At 44.7% G+C, this 22,975-nt stretch overlaps 1 protein-coding gene and 1 long non-coding RNA gene across 2 annotated transcripts in view; one reads left to right on the forward strand and one right to left on the reverse strand.

The window, feature by feature from the left end:
* The window catches only part of LOC115100534 (cytochrome P450 2F2-like), a 31,330-nt gene extending 16,137 nt beyond the window's left edge, over positions 1-15,193 (forward strand). Inside the window, exons 5-9 of the mRNA XM_029619042.1 lie at positions 509-685; positions 1,415-1,556; positions 11,837-12,024; positions 12,840-12,981; positions 14,005-15,193. Coding sequence (XP_029474902.1) covers positions 509-685; positions 1,415-1,556; positions 11,837-12,024; positions 12,840-12,981; positions 14,005-14,186 — 831 coding nt within the window. The 3' untranslated portion in view covers positions 14,187-15,193. The remainder of the gene's footprint in view (positions 1-508; positions 686-1,414; positions 1,557-11,836; positions 12,025-12,839; positions 12,982-14,004) is intronic.
* Positions 705-4,787, reverse strand: LOC115100535. The gene is made up of 2 exons (XR_003859132.1): positions 3,432-4,787; positions 705-2,944 (listed from the first exon to the last, which is right to left on the reverse strand). It is a non-coding gene; the product is annotated as an uncharacterized LOC115100535 (long non-coding RNA).
* Positions 15,194-22,975: the final 7,782 nt, after the last annotated feature.

Here is a 22,975-nt window from a genome sequence, read left to right on the forward strand (position 1 = left end):
TATGATCGAGTGCTAGAAGAGAATGGGAATCAGGGCTGGTTCTTGAAAATTCACCCCAAAGACAGATTCAGCACCTGAGCTGAACACTGCATGGCATGGGCCAGGCCACCATGGGTTGTCAGAAATGCTGTAGGCTCTGGTTTATCTGCTTAGAAGTCTCTGTGTTGAAAACATCCATAGAAAAGCAAACAATTCATTGTTTTATCTAAGGAGCTGTCAGACTGCCATCTCTTCAAAAGTGACAAATATAAGCTGGTTGTTTTCTAAGATCATTCAGATCTGTGCCCAGCGCTTAAATGTTGATTCTCAGAAACCATCTCTGTTGTCAAACTGTTCCAGAATGTGGCCTGTCTTTGAGGGTAAAGAGAGTAGGACCCTATCCTTGTGAGTGGGTGAAATCCATCAGCCCACATTACCTCTGGCATCACCTTTATTAGCATATTGACTTTTTTAATCATTGAAGATGATATTGTGACAAAAGTCACCCCAAACATTTCTCTCTTTTCAGCTGTACAACTTTTACTCCGATCTCATGGATTACCTGCCGGGACCTCATAAAGATATCTTCACAAACTTTGAGAAGCTAACAGACTTCATTGAAGAGAAAGTGAAGAAGAATCAGGAGTCGTTGGATCCCAACAACCCTCGGGACTATGTTGACTGCTTTCTTATCAAAATGGAGAAGGTACTGTAGCTGAGGCTCCTTCAGTTTAGAAGTATTTTATTGTTTGACAGAATAAAGAATTCCATGTCAATTAGATTACTTTACTGGATTCATTTGGTATAAATTCTAGGGCAGGTAGATCCTGATGTTAGTTGTAGCTAGGGTGTGCTACAAGATTCTCTTCTATATAGTGTGTCTGCTATTGTAACACTCTATTGAATCTTGAGAGAGAGACTGAGATGGAAATCCTGCCTTCTGGTTAGCTGATACCCAAAATGGTGATTATCTTCAATGCAGGAGCCTCTTGCATCTTCATGAGCTTTCTTAAAATCTGAATATTTCTGGTGGGAGGTTTTTTTTTTCATTTAGCAGTGATAGCAGCCTCCATAGATGGACAACTCCTGTTAATGCTCTGTGGGCCCTGCTTTTCCTTGGTTTGTCAAGTCCAGAGGATCCTTAATGTAGCAAAGTAAGATGTAGAACTAGAGATCTAGTAGGGTGTGCAGTATTGCAGCAGGAATGGGAAGTGAGCAGACAGTAGCTGCCACCATATTCTATATTTCTAATACATGAATCTTAGTATACCTGAAAGACCTTGAAGTGGAGAGGTTCAGCAAAGGCATAAAAGGCTAGAATAGATCTATGGGAAAATGCTTTGCAAGTTTGACCCCAGATACCTAAATAATTCCCAATTATTTTCCTGTCATGTGGAGTTAACCGACTTTTGTATGCCTGTGTGACTTCCTTCAGGAGAAAAATAATTCAGAGAACTTTTTCAATATGAACACCTTGGTGATGTCCTCACTCATTCTCTTCTTTGGTGGAACAGAGACGATCAGTCTGACCCTGAGATATGGATTCCTAATTCTCATGAAATACCCAGCAATAGCAGGTAATCAGAGAAATAGAATGTAGAATGTCCATCCTGTTGATCATAAAACCTGAGGCACTGTCCAGATCTGCACCCCTGTATGGAATTCATCTTTGAAGCCTTTCAGCAAATATTTATCACAAAGATATAATCCTGTATATATAACCTGATTTTAGCCAGATTCATGCCGTGCCTTTGGTATTTTTCTTGACTTAGGGCCTTGTAGTCACAAGTTTTTTATGGAGGCTTCAGAATCTATTCTGCAACCAGAGCTGGAGGAACCAATGGAGTTCAGGGCCTGTTTTTATATAAAGTAAAATAGGTGAATGTGTGGAGTGCAGCAGTTTTGGGGACAACACAGAGGCTTCACTATACATGAGCACACAGGGCTCTGCCCCCATGACTGTATTAGCCACTCCCTTCCTGTATTAGCCCTCTGCTTCCTGCTTCAGCCACGCCCTTCCCAGGCACTGTGCAAGGAATAAGATAGGAGAGGGTGAGGCTAGAGTGGACAGAGCAGAGAAGAGCCACTCAGTTCTCCAATCCAGCCTCTCCCCTCTTGTTGTTCTCCCTCTTACCTGTCATGCAGTATGACTAGAGTGGACAAAACCGAGCAAAGAAAAGCCAACCTATTCCCCAGTCTCACCCACCACTCTGATCCTGCAGGAAATAGGACGGGAGGGATAAGGCGGGACTGGACAAGAGTTCAGAGGTCAGTATTTAGTAAGTGGAGAAGTTATTTAGATAAAATTACCCAGATAACTTTAGCCAAATATTCAGCAGCACTTATCTGGGTAAAAGTGCCCTTGAATATACTTGGCTACAGTTATCTGGATAGCATCTGTCTGATTACCCCCTCCCCCAAATTAAAAATTGAAGGGAATATAATGCCCACCCCCTCAACCACCAAATATGTCTGGGAACCCCATTAGGAGGAAAACAGAGCCTTACCTTCTCCCGCTGGGCAGCTGTCTCCATGCTGGCACAGCTCTCAGCTTGTCCAGTCTTTTACAATTAATTTATTCTAATAAACTGCGTGATGAGTAAACATCAGAATCGGGCACTGAAAATGAAACGAGCCCTTTATCAGTGGCTGTTGAAAGAGGACAAGGAGAGACCCAGAAGACAAGATGAGGTGTCTGCAGGACATGTCTCAGTATTAGGATGTGCTTGTTTGGGGGAGGGGTGGGAGGAACTCAATGTGTTCGAAAGAAAATCTTGATAGTTGTCCCTATGTCTAGAGGTGCTTACTGTTATGTACAAGTTGAATTTGGACAACAATAAAAATGTTTATTGAAAAAAAATTTAATTTATTCACTTCACTCAGTCCCTGATTGGTCTCTTCAGTGACGGGACCTGACCCCATCCACAATTCATTTTTGAATGGCGCTTGGTCCTTACACAGACATCTGCCAATGAAGAGATGTGCATGAGGGAGGGGATGACTGATTTTGGCACCAACAGTTCATTTAAAGGGGTAGGGGTGAGAGGGAGCGGATGGAGCTGCCACTTGATAGCTAGTAAAAAAAAAAAAAAGAAAGTATTATCCAGCTAACTTTAGGCTTGCAATAATTGTCCCTGCCAGAGTTAGCTGGATACCTTTATCTGCTTACACTAAATCAGCACTCATTGGATCAACTTATGTCACAAGCCTGGAATGCCTTTGCATCACCTATTTTATGTGGCTATATTTTAACCAAGTGATGACTTGGTGAGGCAGGAAATGTAAAAATTAGGGTTTGTCCACCTAATTCCTGAAATTAACCGGGCAAACTGTTTTGAATACTAATCTTTCAGCTTTTGTCTACATCAGGGGTATGGAACTCAAGTCCTGGAGTGCTACAAACAGGGCTAGTTTCAGGATATCAACAATAAATATGCATGAGGTATATTTACATGAGGCGGAAGCAGGTCAAGCAGCGATCCAGGCAGGCGGCAGACAACAGGAACGGGAGCAGGCTGTGACCGAGGCAGGCAGAGTTCAAACAGAGTAAGGGTCCGGTCCAAGGCTCAAGCCAGAAGTCCAGTCTGAAGAAGCAAGGAACAAAGAGGAGGACGAAGGACCACAGGATCAGGGAACACTGTTGACAGATGAAGAGGAACTGACCACGAAGACAAGGACTCAAGACGTATCAACAACCATGGAACCAGGGAGGAAACACAGGAAAGCAGGAGCAGGAATCAGAAGCAGATGTCAGCAAGCAGGAACACTGGGGCAAAGCACAATCACAACAAGGCAACCTATTGCTGAGACATCTGAGTGCAGAATGAGCCGACCTTTATACCCAGGGAGGCTGATGTCGTCAGAGGGCGCCGCAGGGAGTTTTCCACCACACACCCTTTAAATCACTGGCTTTCGGGCATGTACACTCCTAGAGGCAGCTCTGGAGTATGTTGGCGCCTCCCCGCATGATGGGCCTTCGCGACTTGTTGGCCTGCTGCGGACTATTTCGGGGAGTCTGCCCCGCTGACAGGGGTATCAGGCAGCTGGTTGGGGTTGGAGGTAAGAGTGGTGGTCTACGGGGCAGGCCTGTGGACTACTGATTGCAACACATGGGCTTCGTAATCATCAGAAGTTGCACATAACCGCCCCAGTTTTAGGAACTGTCCCACTGGAATATTGGTGTGGAGGTTCCTAGGATGAAAACTGTCATAGAGGTAGCGTGTTCCTTTGTATAAATGGTGGTGATCAATTTTCCTTCATTCTTGATGACAAGCAGGTCAAAAAACAATATCTGTCTATGATGATGATATATAGTGAACTGCAAATTTGCATCCTGTGTATTGATCCATTGTGAAAAAGAATGTAAAGCGGTCTTAGAATCCGTCCAAATGATAAAAACGTCATCATTAATCAGACTCACAAAGAAGTAGATGCCCAGTATTCTGAAGGAATATATGTATCTCTGTTCAAAGCAAGCCACATACAACAGGCCACAGAATGGGCCATATTGGCTTCCATGGCTATTTGCTTAAATAATTGATTATTAAATACAAAATAGATTTCTTTGAGGGCAATGGTTGCTACCTGCAAGATGAAGTCAATAAAGTCATGTGAAAATAATTAGCCACTAAAGTATCTTGGATAATCTGTAGTGCTCCTTCTTGAGGAATATTAATTATAGAGAGATGTGATAAGAACATAAGAAACTGCCATGCTGGGTCAGACCAAGTGTCCATCAAGCCCAGCATCCTGTTTCCAACAGAGGCCAAACCAGGCCACAAGAACTGGCAATTATCCAAATGCTAAGAAGATCCCATGCTACTGATGCAATTAATAGCAGTGGCTATTCCCTAAGTAAACTTGATTAATAGCCGTTAATGGACTTCTCTTCCAAGAACTTATCCAAACCTTTTTTGAACCCAGCTACACTAACTGCACTAACAACATCCTCTGGCAACAAATTCCAGAGCTTTATTGTGTGTTGAGTGAAAAAGAATTTTCTCTGTTTAGTCTTAAATGTGCTACTTGCTAACTTCATGGAATGCCTCCTAGTCCTTCTATTATTCGAAAGTGTAAATAACTGAGTTACATCTACTCGTTCAAGACCTCTCATGATCTTAAAGACCTCTATCATATCCCCCCTCAGCCGTCTCTTTTCCAAGCTGAACAGCCCTAACCTCTTCAGCCTTTCCTCCTAGGGGAGCTGTTCCATCCCCTTTATCATTTTGGTTGCCCTTCTCTGTACCTTCTCCATTGCAACTATATATTTTTTGAGATGCGGCGACCAGAATTGTACACAGTATTCAAGGTGCGGTCTCACCATGGAGTGATATAGAGGCATTATGACGTCTTCCGTTTTATTAACCATTCCCTTCCTAATAATTCCTAACATTCTGTTTGCTTTTTTGACTGCTGCAGCACACTGAGCCAACAATTTTAAAGTATTATCCACTATGATGCCTAGATCTTTTTCCTGGGTGGTAGCTCCTAATATGGAACCTAACTTTGTGTAACTACAGCAAGGGTTATTTTTCCCTATATGCAACACCTTGCACTTGTCCACATTAAATTTCATCTGCCATTTGGATGCTCAATCTTCCAGTCTTGCAAGGTCCTCCTGTAATATATCACAGTCCGCTTGTGATTTAACTACTCTGAATAATTTTGTGTCATCCACAAATTTGATAACCTCACTCATTGTATTCTTTTCCAGATCATTTATATATATATTGAAAAGCACCGGTCCAAGTACAGATCCCTGAGGCACTCCACTGTTTACCCTTTTCCACTGAGAAAATTGACCATTTAATCCTACTCTCTGTTTCCTGTTTTTAACCAGTTTGTAATCCATGAAAGGACATTGCCTCCTATCCCATGACTTTTTAGTTCCATAGAAGCCTCTCATGAGGGACTTTGTCAAACACCTTCTGAAAATCCAAATACACTACATCTACCGGTTCACCTTTATCCACATTTTTATTAACCCCTTCAAAAAAAATGAAGCAGATTTGTTAGGCAAGACTTCCCTTGGGTAAATCCATGTTGACTGTGTTCCATTAAACTGTCTTTCTATATGCTCTACAATTTTGATCTTGAGAATAGTTTCCACTATTTTTCCCGGCACTGAAGTCAGGCTCACTGGTCTATAGTTACCTGGATCGCCCCTGGAGCCTTTTAAAAATATTGGGGTTACATTGGCCACCCTCCATTCTTCAGGTACAATGGAAGATTTTAATGATAGGTTACAAATTTTAACTAATAGATGAGAAATTTCATTTTTTAGTTCCTTCAGTGCCCTAGGATGCATACCATCCGGTCCAGGTGATTTGCTACTTTTTAGTTTGTCAATTGAATCTTCCAGGTTCACAGTGATTTTGTTCAGTTCGTCTGACTCATTGCCCCTGAAAACTATCTCCGGATCTGGTATCTCCCCAACATCCTCATTAGTAAACACGGAAGCAAAGAATTCATTTAGTCTTTCTGTAATGACCTTATCTTCCCTAAGAGCCCCTTTAACCCCTCAATCATCTAATGGTCCAACCGACTCCCTCACAGGTTTCTTGCTTCGGATATATTTAAAAAAGTTTTTATTATGAGTTTTTGCCTCTATGGCCAACTTCATTTCAAATTCTCTCTTATCTTGTCTTATCAATGTTTTACACTTAACTTGACAATGCTTATGTTTTATCCTATTTTCTTCAGATGGATCCTTCTTCTAATTTTTGAAGGATTTTTTTTGGCTAAAATAGCCTCTTTCATCTCACCTTTTAACCATGATGGTAATCGTTTTGCCTTCTTTCCACTTTTCTTAATGTATGGAATACATATGGACTGCGCCTCTAGGATTGTATTTTTAAACAATGTCCAAGCCTGTTGAACACTTTTAACCTTTGCAGCTGCACCTTTCAGTTTTTTTCTAACTATTTTCCTCATTTTATCAAAGTTTCCCTTTTGAAAATTTAGTGTTAGAGCTGCAGATTTACTTATTGTCCCCCTTCCAGTTATTAGTTTAAATTTGATCATGTTATGATCACTGTTGCCAAGTGGCCCCACCACCGTTACCTCTCTCACCAAATCCTGCCTTCCACTAAGAATTAAATCTAAAATAGCTCCCTCTCTTGATGGTTCCTGAACCAATTGCTCCATGAATCAATCATTTATTACATCCAGGAACTTTGTCTCTAGCAAGTCCTGATGTTAAATTTACCGACAATGACCACAAACCATGGTTCTGTCTCAAAACGTATGTGATTGTAATAATGGTATAAAATGTGAGGATACTCGTAAGATTGGTTTTTAGGAACCAATGTCTGTAAAAACAAGTCCACATATTTCGAAAGAGGTTCTAAAATAGATCCTATGCTAGAGACAATCGGACGTCCTGCGGGAGATGTTAATGATTTATGGATTTTAGGAACGTGATAAAAACCAGAACACTTAGATGAGTTTCCAAAAGACAAACATATTCCTTAGTAACAAATTTGATGGCCAAACCTCTATCCAAAAGCTTCTTGATCTGAGTTTGTAACTGATTTGTGGGATTTTCTTCTAATGTTACATAAAAGTTGATGTTAGTATCAAGAATCACTATTCCACTGCCTTTATCAGTCAGACGAATAGTGATATTGGGGTCAGATGCAGGGGATTTGCAAGCTTGCCGTTCAAAAGAATATCTTTCCAAATTGGTACAATCTTGCATGACCAAAATTTTAAATGTAGCAATTGCAGGATCTGCATAGCAGCAAACGGCACGCTGTATTATATGCTTTTAGTCTTTGAAGTCCTCGTCAAGTATACAATCTCCTCCACCCCCCGAAGAAGTTGAAACCAATAAAATGGAAGGCCTTTTGTTGGGAAACAGGGAACGTTTGTCTTCCTCAACATTCAGTATTTTTTACCTTGGATCTTATTATTTGAATGCTACGGAGACACTTTGCACTTTTTGAAGAGACATTGTATTTTCATCTAGCGCCATCATGAACATTGTTATGGACTATATACACATATAGGTCTGAGACATCTGAACTGATTTGCATAATATAGCATAAGATCAATTCTTGCCAGATTGCAAACTTGTTTTGGTTCGGTGAATTTTCTTCAGGTGTTGTTAGATATGTGCTATATATTATTATTAACATTTTGATATGCTGAGCCCGATATTGAGCGCTAGACAGTTAAGTAACTTAGCTGGATATGAATTATCCAACTAAATTACAAGGGATATTCAGCAGCATGGCTAGGCCGCTGAACATCTGCGTATATCTCGCTACTTAGCTGGATAAGGAGAAAATATTGCTACTTATACGGTTAAGTTCACTGGATAAGTAGCAGCACCCTGATCTGCCCACTGCCCTCCCACAAACTGACCTGCTAAGATAGACGGCTAAAGAGCAGGCTGCTGATTTTCAGCGCACTGCTAGACAGCCGGATATATCCCACTTATCCAACTATGAAGCAGTATATGTACTTTCAATATTGGGCCCGATATGTTTAATAATATAGTGTTTATTAATAAAATCAGTTTTAAAAGATATTTGAGTCTAATACATTAGGGTTTAACAGAGTGCTTTTGGGAACATGTGAATTTACTAAGTTTCAGCACCTTTTCAACTGTCTGCTCACATTGCTCCACTGGTCCCTAAACATTCACAGGTCTTTGTGAAATGATGTCTAGGAGCACAGTTACCTCGGCAGTTACCTCTATTTGCACCTTCTGCTCACCCCCAGAATGGCCCTGCCTGCCTGCTGATTCTGTTCAAAATTTTGCAGAACGGTGACAGCAGCATGGACCGAAGGTTCTCCGACAAGCTTTAGTGCTGCCTGTCCCTGTGATCCACCTCTTTTAAAGAGGAATCAGAGGGGAAAAGGGAGGAGGTGGACCGCAGGGACCAGCAACACTGAACCTGTTCAGAGACTTTGCCAAATGCATTGCTGTCGCTATTCAGGAGAGCTTTGGAGGATAGGAGAGGTGGAAGAGGAAGGGAAGGAAGGGAATTGTGGAGAAGAAAGGATGAGGAGTGGAGGAGACGAGAAGGACAAGAAGGGAGGAATGGATGGAGGAAAAAAGAATAAGGAAGGAAAAAAGGCACAATGGGTAGAGGAGAAATGGATGGAGGGAAAGAAGGGAGAGGTAGAGGAGAGAGATTAGGGAAAGGAGGGGTAGAATAGAAAGGGTTGAGGGAATGGAGAAAAGATAGAATAAGGAAGGAAGGAGTGGAGTAAGGATAGGCTAAGGAAGTGGACGAGTAGCCTAGTGGTTAAAGCAGTGGGCTATGAACCAGGAGACCAGGGTTTGAGTCCTGCTGTCACTCCTTGTGACCTTGGGAAAGTCACTTTACCCTCCACTGCCTCAGGTATAAACTTAGGGGTAGATTTTAAAAGAAGCGCGATCAGCCTACTTTTGCTTGCGCATCAGACTCAAGCAAAAGTACGCTGGATTTTAGTAGATACGCGCGGAGCCGCGCGTATCCACTAAAATCCCTGGATCGGCGCGCGCAAGGCTATTGATTTTGTATAGCCGGCGCGCGCCGAGCCGCGCTGCCTAACCCGTTCCCTCCAAGGCCGCTCCGAAATCGGAGCGGCCTCGGAGGGAACTTTCCTTTGCCCTCCCCTCACCTTCCCCTCCCTTCCCCTACCTAACCCACCCGCCCGGCCCTGTCTAAACCCCCCCCTTACCTTTGTCGGGGGATTTACGCCTCCCGGAGGGAGACGTAAATCCCCGCGCGCCAGCGGGCCTCCTGCGCGCCGGGCCGCGACCTGGGGGCGGGTACGGAGGGCGCGGCCACGCCCCCGGACCGCCCCGGGCCGTAGCCACGCCCCCGTACCCGCCCCCAAAACGCTCCCGACACGCCCCCGAAACGCCGCGACGACCGGGCCCGCCCCCCGACACGCCCCCGACACGCCCCCCTCCGAAAACCCTGGGACGTACGCGAGTCCCGGGGTCTGCGCGCGCCGGTAGGCCTATGTAAAATAGGCTTACCGGCGCGCAGGGCCCTGCTCGCGTAAATCCGGGCGGATTTACGCGAGCAGGGCTCTTAAAATCCGCCCCTTAGATTGTAAGCCCCCTGGGGATAGGGAAATACCTACAGAACCTGAAGGTAATCCACTTTGAAGCACTGAAAAAATGCAAAAAGGGGAATCTAAATAAATAAATAAGAAAGTGATGGAGGAGAGAGATAAGGGAGGAAGAAGAGGTGTATTTGTGAGGGAGGAGAAGGAGAGTAGTGTGCGAGAGAGATGGTACTACAAATTAAAGTGAAAAAAATTGTTCAATACTACCTCAACTACAGATGCCAAAAAAAGAGCTGGGACATATTGTTAGCAAGAGCTTTGTGATCACAGAAAATGCTACATCTTGCCATACATTAGTGTAAAGAGAAAGGTAGAAGATATCTAGTAACACCAGGACAACCTCTAACAAAGAACCTGTAAGTGACACCAACAGGATCTCAAGTACTGTTATAAAGTCCAAATCCACATTGGTGCAAATTGAGAATTTGTCTAAGAAATGCTGGAGTTGATGCAGTACATACTTCTTAAGTAATTTACTCAAAGAAAGTAGGTTAGAAATTGGATAAAAATATATAGGATGATCTCTATCAAAGCCCTGATTGAACAGGATGTTTGTTATCATCAAAGATTCATAAAAAGGACAGTAGTGTGACCAACCCTTCGGTCTGTCACTAGATGGCCCTACGTCACTTACCATCTGAACTAATAAATGCATGGGGTTTTCCATTCTCTTTAGGAGCTGCTTTTATTTTCTCCCTGCTGACTTGGGCTCGCTAACCTAGCTTGGTACTTTTCTTGCATTTAGATGAAATCCCTTTCTCAGTACACTCCCTATCTGAGAGGATCTGCTTCCCTTTTTGTAGAGAGTTAAGGTTTTTGTAGATTTTGGTCCAGTTTTGGTAGATTTTTTTATTCTGGGGAACACCCTGTGCCTTGGGAAAGGAGCAACCCCCTTCAATCCTGAGAGCAGGGGCTGGAGACCTGGGAGCAACCCCCTCCTTAGAAGAAGCAAGACCAGTGACAGCACTACTCAGCGTGAGATATTCTGGACAGAGACTTTGGGATTTCTCCCCATTTTGTTCGTGTGGAGGTTTTTGTCCCACCCCACTGCACAACCTGGTGAAGGCGATAGAGAGCTGTGAGCTGAGCTGGAACATTCGGCCTCTCTCCCTGAGAGGTCCTTCAAGGTTCTACCATCAAGCCCTGGGAGACTCCCAATCAGATCTCCACCCCAAAGGGATCGGGACACAGGCTGCAGGCTTCAGAATGAACTTTGGGGACTTAGGTAGGATCTTTTCATGGCGTGGGGTTTCCCCCTAGGATTTCCCCCTCTACTGGGCTGTTGCACGGATGAGTAGTGGCAAACTCCCTCCCAGGAGCTGGAGAGATGGACCCCAGCAGAGACCCCGTGTAAAGAGCCCAACTGTACACTTTCATTTGCTGAATGTTTGTGGGACAGCGATTGATCTTTTGGAAATGATCAGTAAATATGATTTGAACACCCAGTCTGAGTCCCGCCTGCCTGTCCTTGAGGAGAAGAGCACACCAGAAAGATACACACACCATAGAAGGGACTCTTCATCACCTGGGCCACCGAGGATTTCCTCTTCTCCCCCACAGAAAAGAGCTCCCTCCCTGGGAAGTGCAGGAAGGAGAGAAAGGATGGCAAGAGCAGCCCCGACTTATAAATACTTTTATGGCCCGAGGGGAACCAACAACACCCGGACTAAGGGTTACAGTAGATTTATAGGGTGGGGATGCATTTAATTAAATATATTTAGTCCGATTCTAAATTTGCTGCTCAGTGTTTCCATCGCCCTGATCTGAATCTGTTACTTTTTCTCAGCTAAAGTACAGGAGGAGATTGACCATGTGATTGGACGTCATCGGATGCCCTCATATGAGGACAGAACAAGGATGCCGTACACCACTGCCGTGTTACATGAGATCCAGCGATATGCCGATGTCATCCCCCTTTCACTCACACACGAGCTCACAGCGGACATCAATTTCAGAGGCTACAACCTTCATAAGGTAGAGAAATCTCCTTGCTTTTGAGACTAGCCTAGAGATTATCCAGACTACAAGACAGAACACCTGGACTCGTGGGTTTGAATCCAGCTCTGCGACTGACATGCTGCATGACCTTATAGGCCAGATGTATTAAAGGGGTTGTATCTAAGGGAAAAAATGCTTTGTACATCCAACTCATAACTCCCTAAGCCTCAGTTATGATCCCCATCTCTGCCACTGACACTATGTGAGCTTGATGTAAGTGATTTTTCTCTCTTTGTGCCTCAGTTATAATCCCCATTTCTGGCAAAGCCACATAAAGGGAAACATTTCAATAATCCATGCTGCTTTACATGCATTTTTATCCTGCATACATTGCTGTCAGTGAGTAACATGTTTTACCATTTAAAAATTTAGCAATTGCAAAGTGTGTGTGTGAAAATCGGCCACAGACTTTGCACCTGCTGTTTATTCAGGAAGGGAAGGGATAAACTAGCAAGCAGACTTTTGAAAGCATCAAGCATATGTGCTGTTTCACTACCCTTCCTACCTCTTTTGTTTTAACTGGCCAAAAGAACGGCCACTGTGAAAACCAACCGTGCATACAAGGAGGCCTTGGAATAAGACCAATTGGTGGATAGATGATAGCTAAGAAGCAAAGGATCTCCTCCATTAAAATAATGAGACACGCTCGTCCTACTATTACTCCCCGCTAACATGTAAACAGATGTGATGTACCCCAACGAATGTCGGTATACAAAAGCAAATAAATAAATAAATAAAATAAAGATTTTAGAGCACAGCCTAAGGTTCTCTCCCCCGTGTCTTTCTCCTAGGGCACTCAGGTGACTCTCTTGATGACTTCGGTTCATCGTGACCCGACACAGTACCAAGACCCGGACAAGTTTGACCCAACAAACTTTTTAGATGCCAACGGCCGCTTTAAGAAGAGAGAGGCCCTCATGCCCTTTTCTGCAGGTCAGATTTCATATCTAAGATCCTGTGCTGCTTGACTTCAGCGATGTGATTCTTAAGACCCACACCCCATGATAAGGGGAGAAGGTCGCACAGTGCATTGATGGTGGAAAATAAAACTTTCCACCTATTTAATGTCTGTCATCGGTGATTTGAAGTTAGTTGGGGCAGGTCTCATGCCAGGTACCTGTTGTCTGTATTATTAAGGTCCCCATCATAACTGCCACTAATTACTACCACCCTATTTGGTATTTTCTGTAAAGAGGCCAAGGTTGCAGCAGAGACAGTGGAAAAATCCTCTAGAAGAGCTTTCAAGGAGGGATGCGCAGTCTAGAACTTAAATTGCATATTTAAGAGAGACAAACTCTTGGTTGTGAGCGTGAATCCCAGCACTTCCAGACATAGCTGAAACACAGTGGCAGGGCAGTAGATGGTGAGGATATTGGCAGTGATGATGCCCCCCTTGAGAGGTCCCTGGTGGTGATGAGAGATGCATGGAATGTAAGCAGAGGCCATAGCCTCTCTCAGTCAGCAGGGGGCACACTCTGTGGCAGATTTCCCAATATGAAGGAGCTGAAGGAAGTGCTCAACCCCTATTGGGAAATGGACTGTAGTTTGGAGTAGAAAGATGAAAACACACGGTGAAGGGAACAGCTCAGCTATAAGGACTTAGCAAGTTGTCCAGGTCCATTCCACCTTTCCCAATTTGTCAATTGCTATGTCTCTGGTATTTCCAGTGTCTAGGTTCTGCATCTTGCTGAACTCTTTCCCAGCATGTTTAGCATCAGAAAGAGCCCATGCTATATATTCTAAAAAAAATCATCTGATCTCCAGCTAGGTGCCTAGGAATAGCCTTTCCTGGGGTCTAAAATCCAGTGGGATGCTTAATCTGCGAGCGGGGGATGGGGTGGGAAGAGGGGTTTCGCTCCTAACTAGCAAAGCTTGGCAACGTAACAGATTTTGTATTTAAACTGGTGTTTTCTAGAGAATATGATTTTTAAATCTTTCCATCTGTCTTGTTCACAGGAAAAAGGATTTGCCTTGGAGAGAGTCTGGCCATGACAGAACTGTTCATCTATTTTACTACGATCCTGCAGAATTTCTCATTTAAGTCCCTGATCCCTTCCGAGAAGCTTGACCTTACACCATTAGGGGTTGGGTTGGGAAATATTCCCATTCCCTATGAAATATGTATGATACCTCGTTAGAGATGTAGCTCAACTGGCTCCCAATTAGTTCCATGTTTGATGCTTTTGTGCCAATCCTCTTTCTCAGAACCTACTTCCCCTCCAGTGCTCACCTCCAAACACTCAAGGATTGTAGCCCGGCCTTATGCAGTATTGGGTTCAGTACTTTCACCGGTTTTTATTCAGGAATTTTATCCAAACACTGTACAGATTTACAACAGATCATCATTCTTCAGACTTCAAGCACCTGAGACAAATTCAGAAATGCTTCCCCAATGTCTTCTTCCTGCTATAATCATACTACCAACATTCCTCCTTTTCTCTGCAGGCTCTATGTTGAGACCTGAGTTCTCCCTCCACAATAAGACAACAGACACTCTTCAGGTTCTCCTTAGACATTCCTCCCAGATCTTGGCCTCTTTCTCCAATAACCCCTTCCAGTGGTTGTTAACTATCTAAAATTTACTAGGCATTCTCACCAATATAATTCGCCTCTGTAGTTACATCAACCTCTCATCTCTGGTTCACAGGAAAGAATCGTTCTGTACAGAACACTGAGGTACTTTACTCCTGTGCCCATGATTCTCCCTTGGGGATGTGGTAATCCTGCAGGGCAATCTCTTAGCACAGCTCTCTTTATGCTAACTTCTCTCATCCTGCTCTCTTCAGGCTCGCTCCTGGGGAGTGGGATAAAGAAGTCTTGAGACAGAAAACAGTAAGTAGAGTAGAGGAACCAGGAAGTAGAGAAGTCGACAGTGAGGAGACAGAAGAGAGAATGTAGGGGATGGGGAAGGAGACAGGCGTCAGAATGGAAGGGGTGGGGAGGGAGATGGAAAGAGGTCTTGAGATAGAGAAAGTAGGTAGGTGTTGGAGCAGAAGGAATGGAGAGGGGCTAAGAATGAAAGGATTTTAATTGGTTTTTATTCTTAAACGTTTATTGACAGAACAGCCAGCAGCACTGTCATGTACTCCAGGGGTCCCCAAACTTTTTAAAGGAAGCACCACATAAGAAATTTCTAGTTGTCAAGAGGGCTGGGGGGGGGGGGAGGATTCTTTGGAGTTTTCTCAGTGGGGTTGGGATGGTGGGGGTCCGCTAGATTGATGAGGAATGGAAAGGGGAATATCTGGTCTTTTGGGTAATTTGAAATGCTGGGAAAGGGAAGAAACAGGGCTCCCAGGGTTTGGCAGATAAGAGGCCAGAAATAATATTTATAGCTTTCTGGAAGCTGCCAACCCTGCTGTACCCTTGAGAACCCTGCTCCCTGGCTTTCCCTTCTTTTCATGAGGGGCTGGGGAGTGTGTGTGGTCCCTTCACATTCCCTTCCCCTCACATCTTTCATTCTCTTCCTTCTCTCTTCCCCCCTCATTCCTCATCCCCTCCCTCACTTTACTCATCCCTCATTCAGTTGCTTCTCATTTGTCTTTCAACCTACTCCTTTCCCTCCCACCCAAACCATTTCCCTCCCCTCTCTCACCCCTTTCATTTACTCCCTTCCCTTATCTCTCATCCCACTCTTCTGTCACCCTACTCCCCTTCTTTCCCACCCTCACACCTCATTCTTTCCCTCCCTTCTCTCACCCATTTCTTTCATGGTCTTCACTCACCCCATTCTCCTCTTCCCCTATTCCCCTCCTTAGCCTCCCTTCTCTCATCTTTCTTTCATGGCATTCACTCATCCCATTCTCCTCTTACCCTACTCCTCTCCTTTGCCTTCCCTCTCATTCTATTCCCCTCACTCCCCCTCCTTTCCCTTCGTTTACTTATTCCTCTCATTCACTCCCTTTTCTCTCACTCCACTCTCCTCTCACACTCCTTCACTTTGCTCCATTACCTCTCACCCCAGTCTCCTCGCACATCTTTCATTTCATAAGAACTTAAGAACGTAAGGCTTGGCACACTGGGTCAGATCAAGGGTCTATTAAGCCCGTATCCTGTTTGCAACAGTGGCCAATCTAGGTCACAAGTACCTGGCAGGATCCCAAGGAGTAGATAGATTCCATGAGACTTATGTATGTAACTCCATCTTAATTGTTAATGGACTTTTCCTCCAGGAACTTTCCCAAACCTTTTTTAAATCACAGCTATACCAATAGCTTTCACGACATCCTCTGGCAACAAGTTCCAGAGCTTAATTATCTGTTGAGTAAAACAATAAATGTATAACCCGGTAACTTCATTTTGTGTTCCTTGGTCTTTGTATCTTTTGTTTCATTCCACTCATTATTTTATAAACCTCTATCATATCTTCCCTCAACCGTCACCTCTCCAAGCTGAAGAGTCCTAACCTCTTTAGCCTTTCTTCACAGAGGAATTGTTCCATCCCTTTTGTAGAGACAAGACCTGACCCTTGCAATAGTTTTGTAATTACTTGCGACCTCTCAAGGCATAAGGGATGTGAAGCTGTGGAAATCTGTACTATTCTTGTTCCATTGTAGAAACCCAGGGGAAACTTGTTATCTGGCAGAGGACATGTGCCTGTGAATCACTGATAGCTAAATGGTGATCCCAAATTTCCCCGCCAGTGACATCTTTCATTGCCGCAGATCTGGGTGGCTTGTGTCCCACTGGTGGAGCCTGATAACCTCACTAACCTCTCTACTTGTCCTGCTGATGATGATTAAAAAAAAAAAAAAAATATATATATTTTTCACAGGCTAAATCCAGATGCCTGAACGAAAAGCATTGGGGGCCAGGCAAATGAGTTCTATGGGCTGCAGTTTGGGGACTCCAGTTGACATAAAATGTAAAGTATAATCATAGGCTACCTGTACAATTTTTAAACTATTCCCTATGGGCCAGATTTTAGAATCTACGCAACGGCGTAGATTTGTGCATGCAACCCTGATTTTACGCCAGATTTTATAACATGCGCGAGCAGCCGCACGCATGTTATAAAATCAGGGGTCGGCGTGAGCAAGGGGGTGCACACTTGTGCACCTTGTGTGCACCGAGCCCTAGGGGAGCCCCGATGGCTTTCCCTGTTCCCTCCAAGGCCGCTCCGAAATCAGAGCGGCCTCGGAGGGAACTTTCCTTCCGCCCCCTTGCACCTTCCCCTCCCTTCCCCTTTGGGCAGGCGTAGGTTGCAAACCCCTGGCACGACCACTGTGCAGGAGGCCTCGGTCCCGCCCCCGCCCCGCCCATTTTTTAAAGCCCCGGGACATACGCATGTCCCGGGGCTTGCATGCATCGCCGAGCCTATGCAAAATAGGCTCGGCACATGCAGGTGGGTTTTAAAAGGGTTACGCGCATATATTACTCGTGTAACCCTTTTAAAATCTGCCCCTAGTCCTTTTGCTTAAAAATTAACATCCAACTATAAACACATATGCTATATTCATAACACATTCATGCAGAACATGAACTCCTGTCCGTTTTTTTTTTTTAGTTTACCCTACAGATTCAACCAATTGTCTTTGCTCAGGTCTTTAAGTGATGCCTCTTCAGCTTAAAATAGTAATAAAAAAAAACACTTTCCAAATTTCCTCTCTTTAATGCTATCTAATACTAAATGAGCTGTTGTCAAAACCATTTGCATTAGTTTCAGGGTAAGGCAGGAGTTTGGATTTAGACTGGGCTAGCCAGGACCAAGGACAGAGGCCTTAATTATCAGTTTGGCTGGCTGTACAAATGAACAAGTTGAATCTGCAGTCCCAGGGACAAGAGACTTAGGGCTGGATTCACTAATGCCGCAAGGCATAGTGAATCCTGCGGTAATGGGGGGCAGGGGAGCGAAACTGGGGACGGTCCTGCGCTAGCCGGCACGAAAATGACAACGAACAGCATGTGTACTTTTTGCTGTCTGGGAAATCTTCGCAGGGTTGGCCCCGGTGCCGCCCCGACTCCTCCTCTTCCAGGGCCGACTCTGCCCCGAGCTAGCTACCGCACGCGTGCGCTAGCTTTAGAAAATGACCCCCTTAGTCAGGGCTTAAGTAAAAGTTGCTGAGGGGAAACTGTGTCCCTGTCACCTGGAAGGCTACCCAGCCCCTGTCTGAAGAACGCTCAGAGCTGTGTACTCGCACTTTGCACCAGTGCGGGATGCTGAGCATTAAAATGTTGTACAGTTTTAACGCTCAGATTAAAAATTATTTAACTCCCACTGCAGGTAAGTTTTGAGCTATACAGCTAAGTTGGAGCAGCTAACCACGGCCTGATAGCCAAATAAATTCTTATTTATCTGGCTAGGTAGGAAGGGAGCGAGGGACTTCTTTTAAGATTTTTAGTGCCTGCACAGCAGAGCTGGAAGTTAACACCATCTCTGACCCTGGAGTTAAGTTTCCAGCGTTAAGAAAACCTTGCCTAGGCCAGCACAGCTCTCTGCATTGCAGTTCTGCTCAATGCCCTTATCTGCAGGGGATTTCCATGCAAGGGCGCTAAGCTGTACTCATATTTTAGAATACACATTTTGTGAGCATAAAACTCCTTGCTGCATCGGCCTGTGAGATTTCTTGTTCCCAGCACTATAATGCAAAGATTCATGTAACCAATCTTTAAACACTCGAGAAAGACTTGCTCAACCCAGCCACCTCAGACAGCAGCCTTACTAACACTACCCAGGCATCTCCTTCTAGTTCACTTCCTCCCTTTCTATGACAGTAACTTGCTTGCACTTCTCAAGGCCTCCCCCACTCCGGCACATTCTCACTGACTGTATGACACAGTCTGCTGCTTTTAGGATTCCTTAGGCCAGAGCTTTCCAAACTTTTCATGTTGGTGACACACTTTTTAGACAAACATAATTTCGTGACACAGTAATTCAGTCTACCAGCAAACCAGAAGTTAAAGGTTAAACGAACAAAATGTATTTCAACAATTTATGTATGTTTCCTTAAATAAATAAATACATAAATAAAATGTTTCACAACACAACCTATCTCATAATAAATATTTGCAGGCTTCCACTTCCTCCATGCTGATCTCGTACATTGTGAGATCGGCATAGAGAAAGTGCTACTCTTGCACATTCCCAAAGATTACATGTGCCAATCACTAAAAAGTAATTTTTTTTTTTTACCTTTGCTGTCTGATCTTAGTTTTCTAATCGGTTGGTCACAGGCTTTTTTTTTCCAGCTTTCCTTTCTTGTTTTTTTGCCAATTCCTTTTACAGGGTCTTTTTTTCTATTTCTTTTCTCTCCATCTGTCTTCCCTCAAACACATAATCAGGTTCTCATTCTCACATGCTATCTCATACATTCTCACACACACAGGCTCTCACTCACATGCAATCTCACACATCCACAGCTCTCACTCTCACATGCCTCTCTCTCATACATACATACATACTGACTCTCTCGTGCACATGCTGTCTCACTCTGACACACACAGGCTCTCTCACTCCTACATGCTCTCTTGCTCAAGCACAGGCTCTCACTGGCACATGCTGTCCCTCTGCACGGGTTGCCGAAGGATGGACTCTTCATAGGCCCTGATCTTCCCTGGCCGTGACATGGGATCCGCAGCGGCCCTGCTATCGGGTTTCCTCCTCTTCTCGGGTCGTCGCGACGTGGGATCCGCAACGGCCCATTAATGCTGCTCTTCTTCTGTACGCAGCAGATGCTCCTCCTCCTTCCTGCCCACGCGGCTCCAGCAACATTTTTCTTCCAGGGCTGCACAGGCAGGAAGGAGGAGGAGTGAACGTGACCCTTTTCTTCGGGCCGTGGTGATGTAAGCTCCACCACTGCCTGCCGATCTTCCTGCTATAGTTCCCTGCTTCCGCCGGCCCTGTGGACCGGGCGACACACCTCCACACTACAGGAGACACACTAATGTGTCCCGACACACACTTTGGAAAGCTCTGCCTTAGGCTCTGCTCTGCCTGGGGAGGTATGTGTGTGTGACAAGAAGTGATCCACAATGCAAGGGGATTAAATACCCTAGGTAAATCTTAGAGCCTTGCAATCCAGCCTACCCTCCACACACACAATTAAAATCTTATTACAAATATATCATTTTTACATGAAAAAGGCCATTCGGTCTTCTGGAATAAAAATCAGAACATGCATATTAATTTTACATACACTGCTTTGGTGTCAATCATAAAAACCTGCAAACAAGTAAAATAAATACTTGGAACTCATATGGTATTAGGCCTATTGTAACATGTTGGATGTTGTCTTAGCCTTAAGAAAGCCATGAGTAAACTAAATTACAATTGCAAAATCATAGACTTCCCATATCAAAACAGCACTCAGACAGTAAAAACCCTACCTGTAAATAATACGTCAGGCCCTAAAACATCAATACACCTCCTATTAGGAAAACAGAACCAGCCAAACTGCTATAGATCCCTACACAACAACTAACCCCTAACGGAATATCTCACCTTGGTCTGGCACAGGCGGAAAACAGACAGACCCTCACCAAATTCAGAATAAAGAGAACAAAATATAAAAAGAAACATAACGACAAAAATTTAATTGGAAACTGGAACAAGCAGTTGCATATGAAAAACAGAAACATTACCATTCTTCATTAAACATCACAACCAAGAAATAGAAATCATAATAAAGCCATACTAAACAATGAACAAATATTTCAAAACAGCTGACGAATGGCATATCCAATAATTGTAAACTATAGAGCCGCTGAATATCTAGCTACCATTAGTGGGCACCACTTAGCTGGATAAGGCACTTATCTGACTAACAGCCCAATTTTAAATCCTGCGTGCGCGCAAAAAACGGGAGTTATGTGCCGAAGTGCTGGGCCCAGTTAAAGGGGCGGTCTGGGGGGCGGGGCTAGAGGCGGCCATTTGTCGCTGTACCGGGGAAGGGATGGAAGGCGCGCTCCGTTGGAGCAGTAAGCAACATAATAAAAAAATCTACAGGTAGGAAAAAGGGTTTAGAGGGTGGGGAGGAGAGGGGAAGGGGAAAGGAGGTTAGGGTAGGTCGTAGGGAAGATTCCTCCCAGTCCACTTGTTAATTGGAGTGGACTGGGAGGGAACTGGGGAAGGCCGTGATGCGTCGCTATGTGAAACTTGCAGAAATCTACCCCCCTTGAGCACGGATTACAAATTCCAGCACGCATGTGTGCATGGCCCGACAATTTTTTAACATGTGTGCACCGGCGTGTGCATGTTATAAAATCGGCACATCCATGTGTGTGCGCTGGGAAGCGCGCACACATGGACGCACGCAGCTTTTAAAATCTACGCCTAAGATTTTAGCCAGATAACTTAGGTAGGGAATGGGCAGATTAGAGAGGAATCGAGTTAGCCAGATAAGTTATCTGGCTATCTCTTGTTGGGTCACAGGCCTGCCCTAAAGTTTGTTGGATAAACTTAAGATAGCGAGATATATTCAGCAGTGCAGGATAAGTTTGTCCAGCTAACCTGCAGAGCCGTTCAAGGGATGAATATGGAGCCCCATAAAAATTTTTTTTAATTTACTGTTTTAAAATATTATTGGTGTTTGGGAGACAAATAACACACAATAATTAAAACTAAGGATTAAAAACAAATCCCCTGCTCTCCATACCTGGGAACATTTGATTTCTAGTCATCCTAAGATTGTCGGATTGTTAGCAGGAGAGAGGGAGGTGCAAAAGCTTTCTTCTTCCTCCCTTTTTCACACACATGCGCATTACACTCTCTAATATGCATACATGCAAGCAGGCTCCCAGTCTCTTTCACTGGCGCGCGCACACACACACATACAGGCTCCCAATGTCTCGCTCTGTGTTTCACAGGCACACACACGCAAGCAGGCTCCCAATCTCTCATTCTCCTTCACACACATATACATTGCACACAAACACAAGCAGGCTCCAAATCTCTCATGCTCCCAATCTCTCATTCTCCTTCACACACATATACAAGCAGGCTCCCAATCTCTCTTTCACAGGCCTACACACACAAGCAGGTTCCCAATCTATTTCTTTTTCACAGGCGCGCACAAAAGCAGGCCCCCAATCGCTTTTTCTTTCTCTCACAGGCGCGCACAAACAAGCTCCCAAATTCAATCATACAATTGTGCCTCTAATCATTGTTTGGCCCCGTTGGCCTGGGCTCCAGTTTGCTGACGAGCCTGTCTTCATTTCCTGCGGCCCCGCCGGTGTGGCCACTGCTGCATTGCTCCTCTTCTCTTTCGGTTCTGCTGGCCTGGCCTCCGGGGGCGGCAGCCCGCTGTCGCGTTGCTGCTCTTCTCTTCTGGGCCCGCCGGCCTGGTCTCTGGCGACGGCCGCTGCCGCGTTGCTCCTCTTCTCTTTTGGGCCCCGGCGGCGGCCCGCTGATGCATTCGTTGCTCCTCTTCTCCTGCAGCTTGAGTTCTGGCAGCGGCCGTATCCTCTCCTCCTGCTTTGGCTGCTAGCGGCTTCGTTAGGCTCTTGGCTGCTCGGTGGAGCGCGGGAACACAGCGAGCAACCGCTGCAGCAGCCATGCTGCCACCTTTCATCATGTGATCAATATGACCGGCCCACCGGGGCAGGCCCGAAGCCCCGACAGGCCAAGCCACCCCTGGGTGCAGGAACAGTAGGCGTTGGGTCTTGCTTTCTGTGTCCCTGAAAATGGGAGCTTCCACTGCAAACAGATGAAGAGGGCTATCTATAAACGTTTGCAAGGAAACGGTTTCAAGGTGAGCAAGGATACAGTTAGTTTCAATGTTTCTCCCCCTCTTAGCCCCTTAATACGCAAGCTTCCTGCATTTGGAACTCAGGCTCCAGGAACTGCAGAGAAATGTAAGATGGTGTGGAAATTTTGGGAGTCTGTAATTCTTCTTTGAAAAGCCCATTTTGACTGTTTGGTGATAGCGGAGCACCAGCCTTCCACTCTCTGACTTTGTTTATATCTTTCGTACCTGATGTATTTGTGTTATGA

Source organism: Rhinatrema bivittatum, chromosome 11 (assembly GCF_901001135.1).
Source record: "Rhinatrema bivittatum chromosome 11, aRhiBiv1.1, whole genome shotgun sequence".
Taxonomy (NCBI): Eukaryota; Metazoa; Chordata; class Amphibia; order Gymnophiona; family Rhinatrematidae; genus Rhinatrema; species Rhinatrema bivittatum.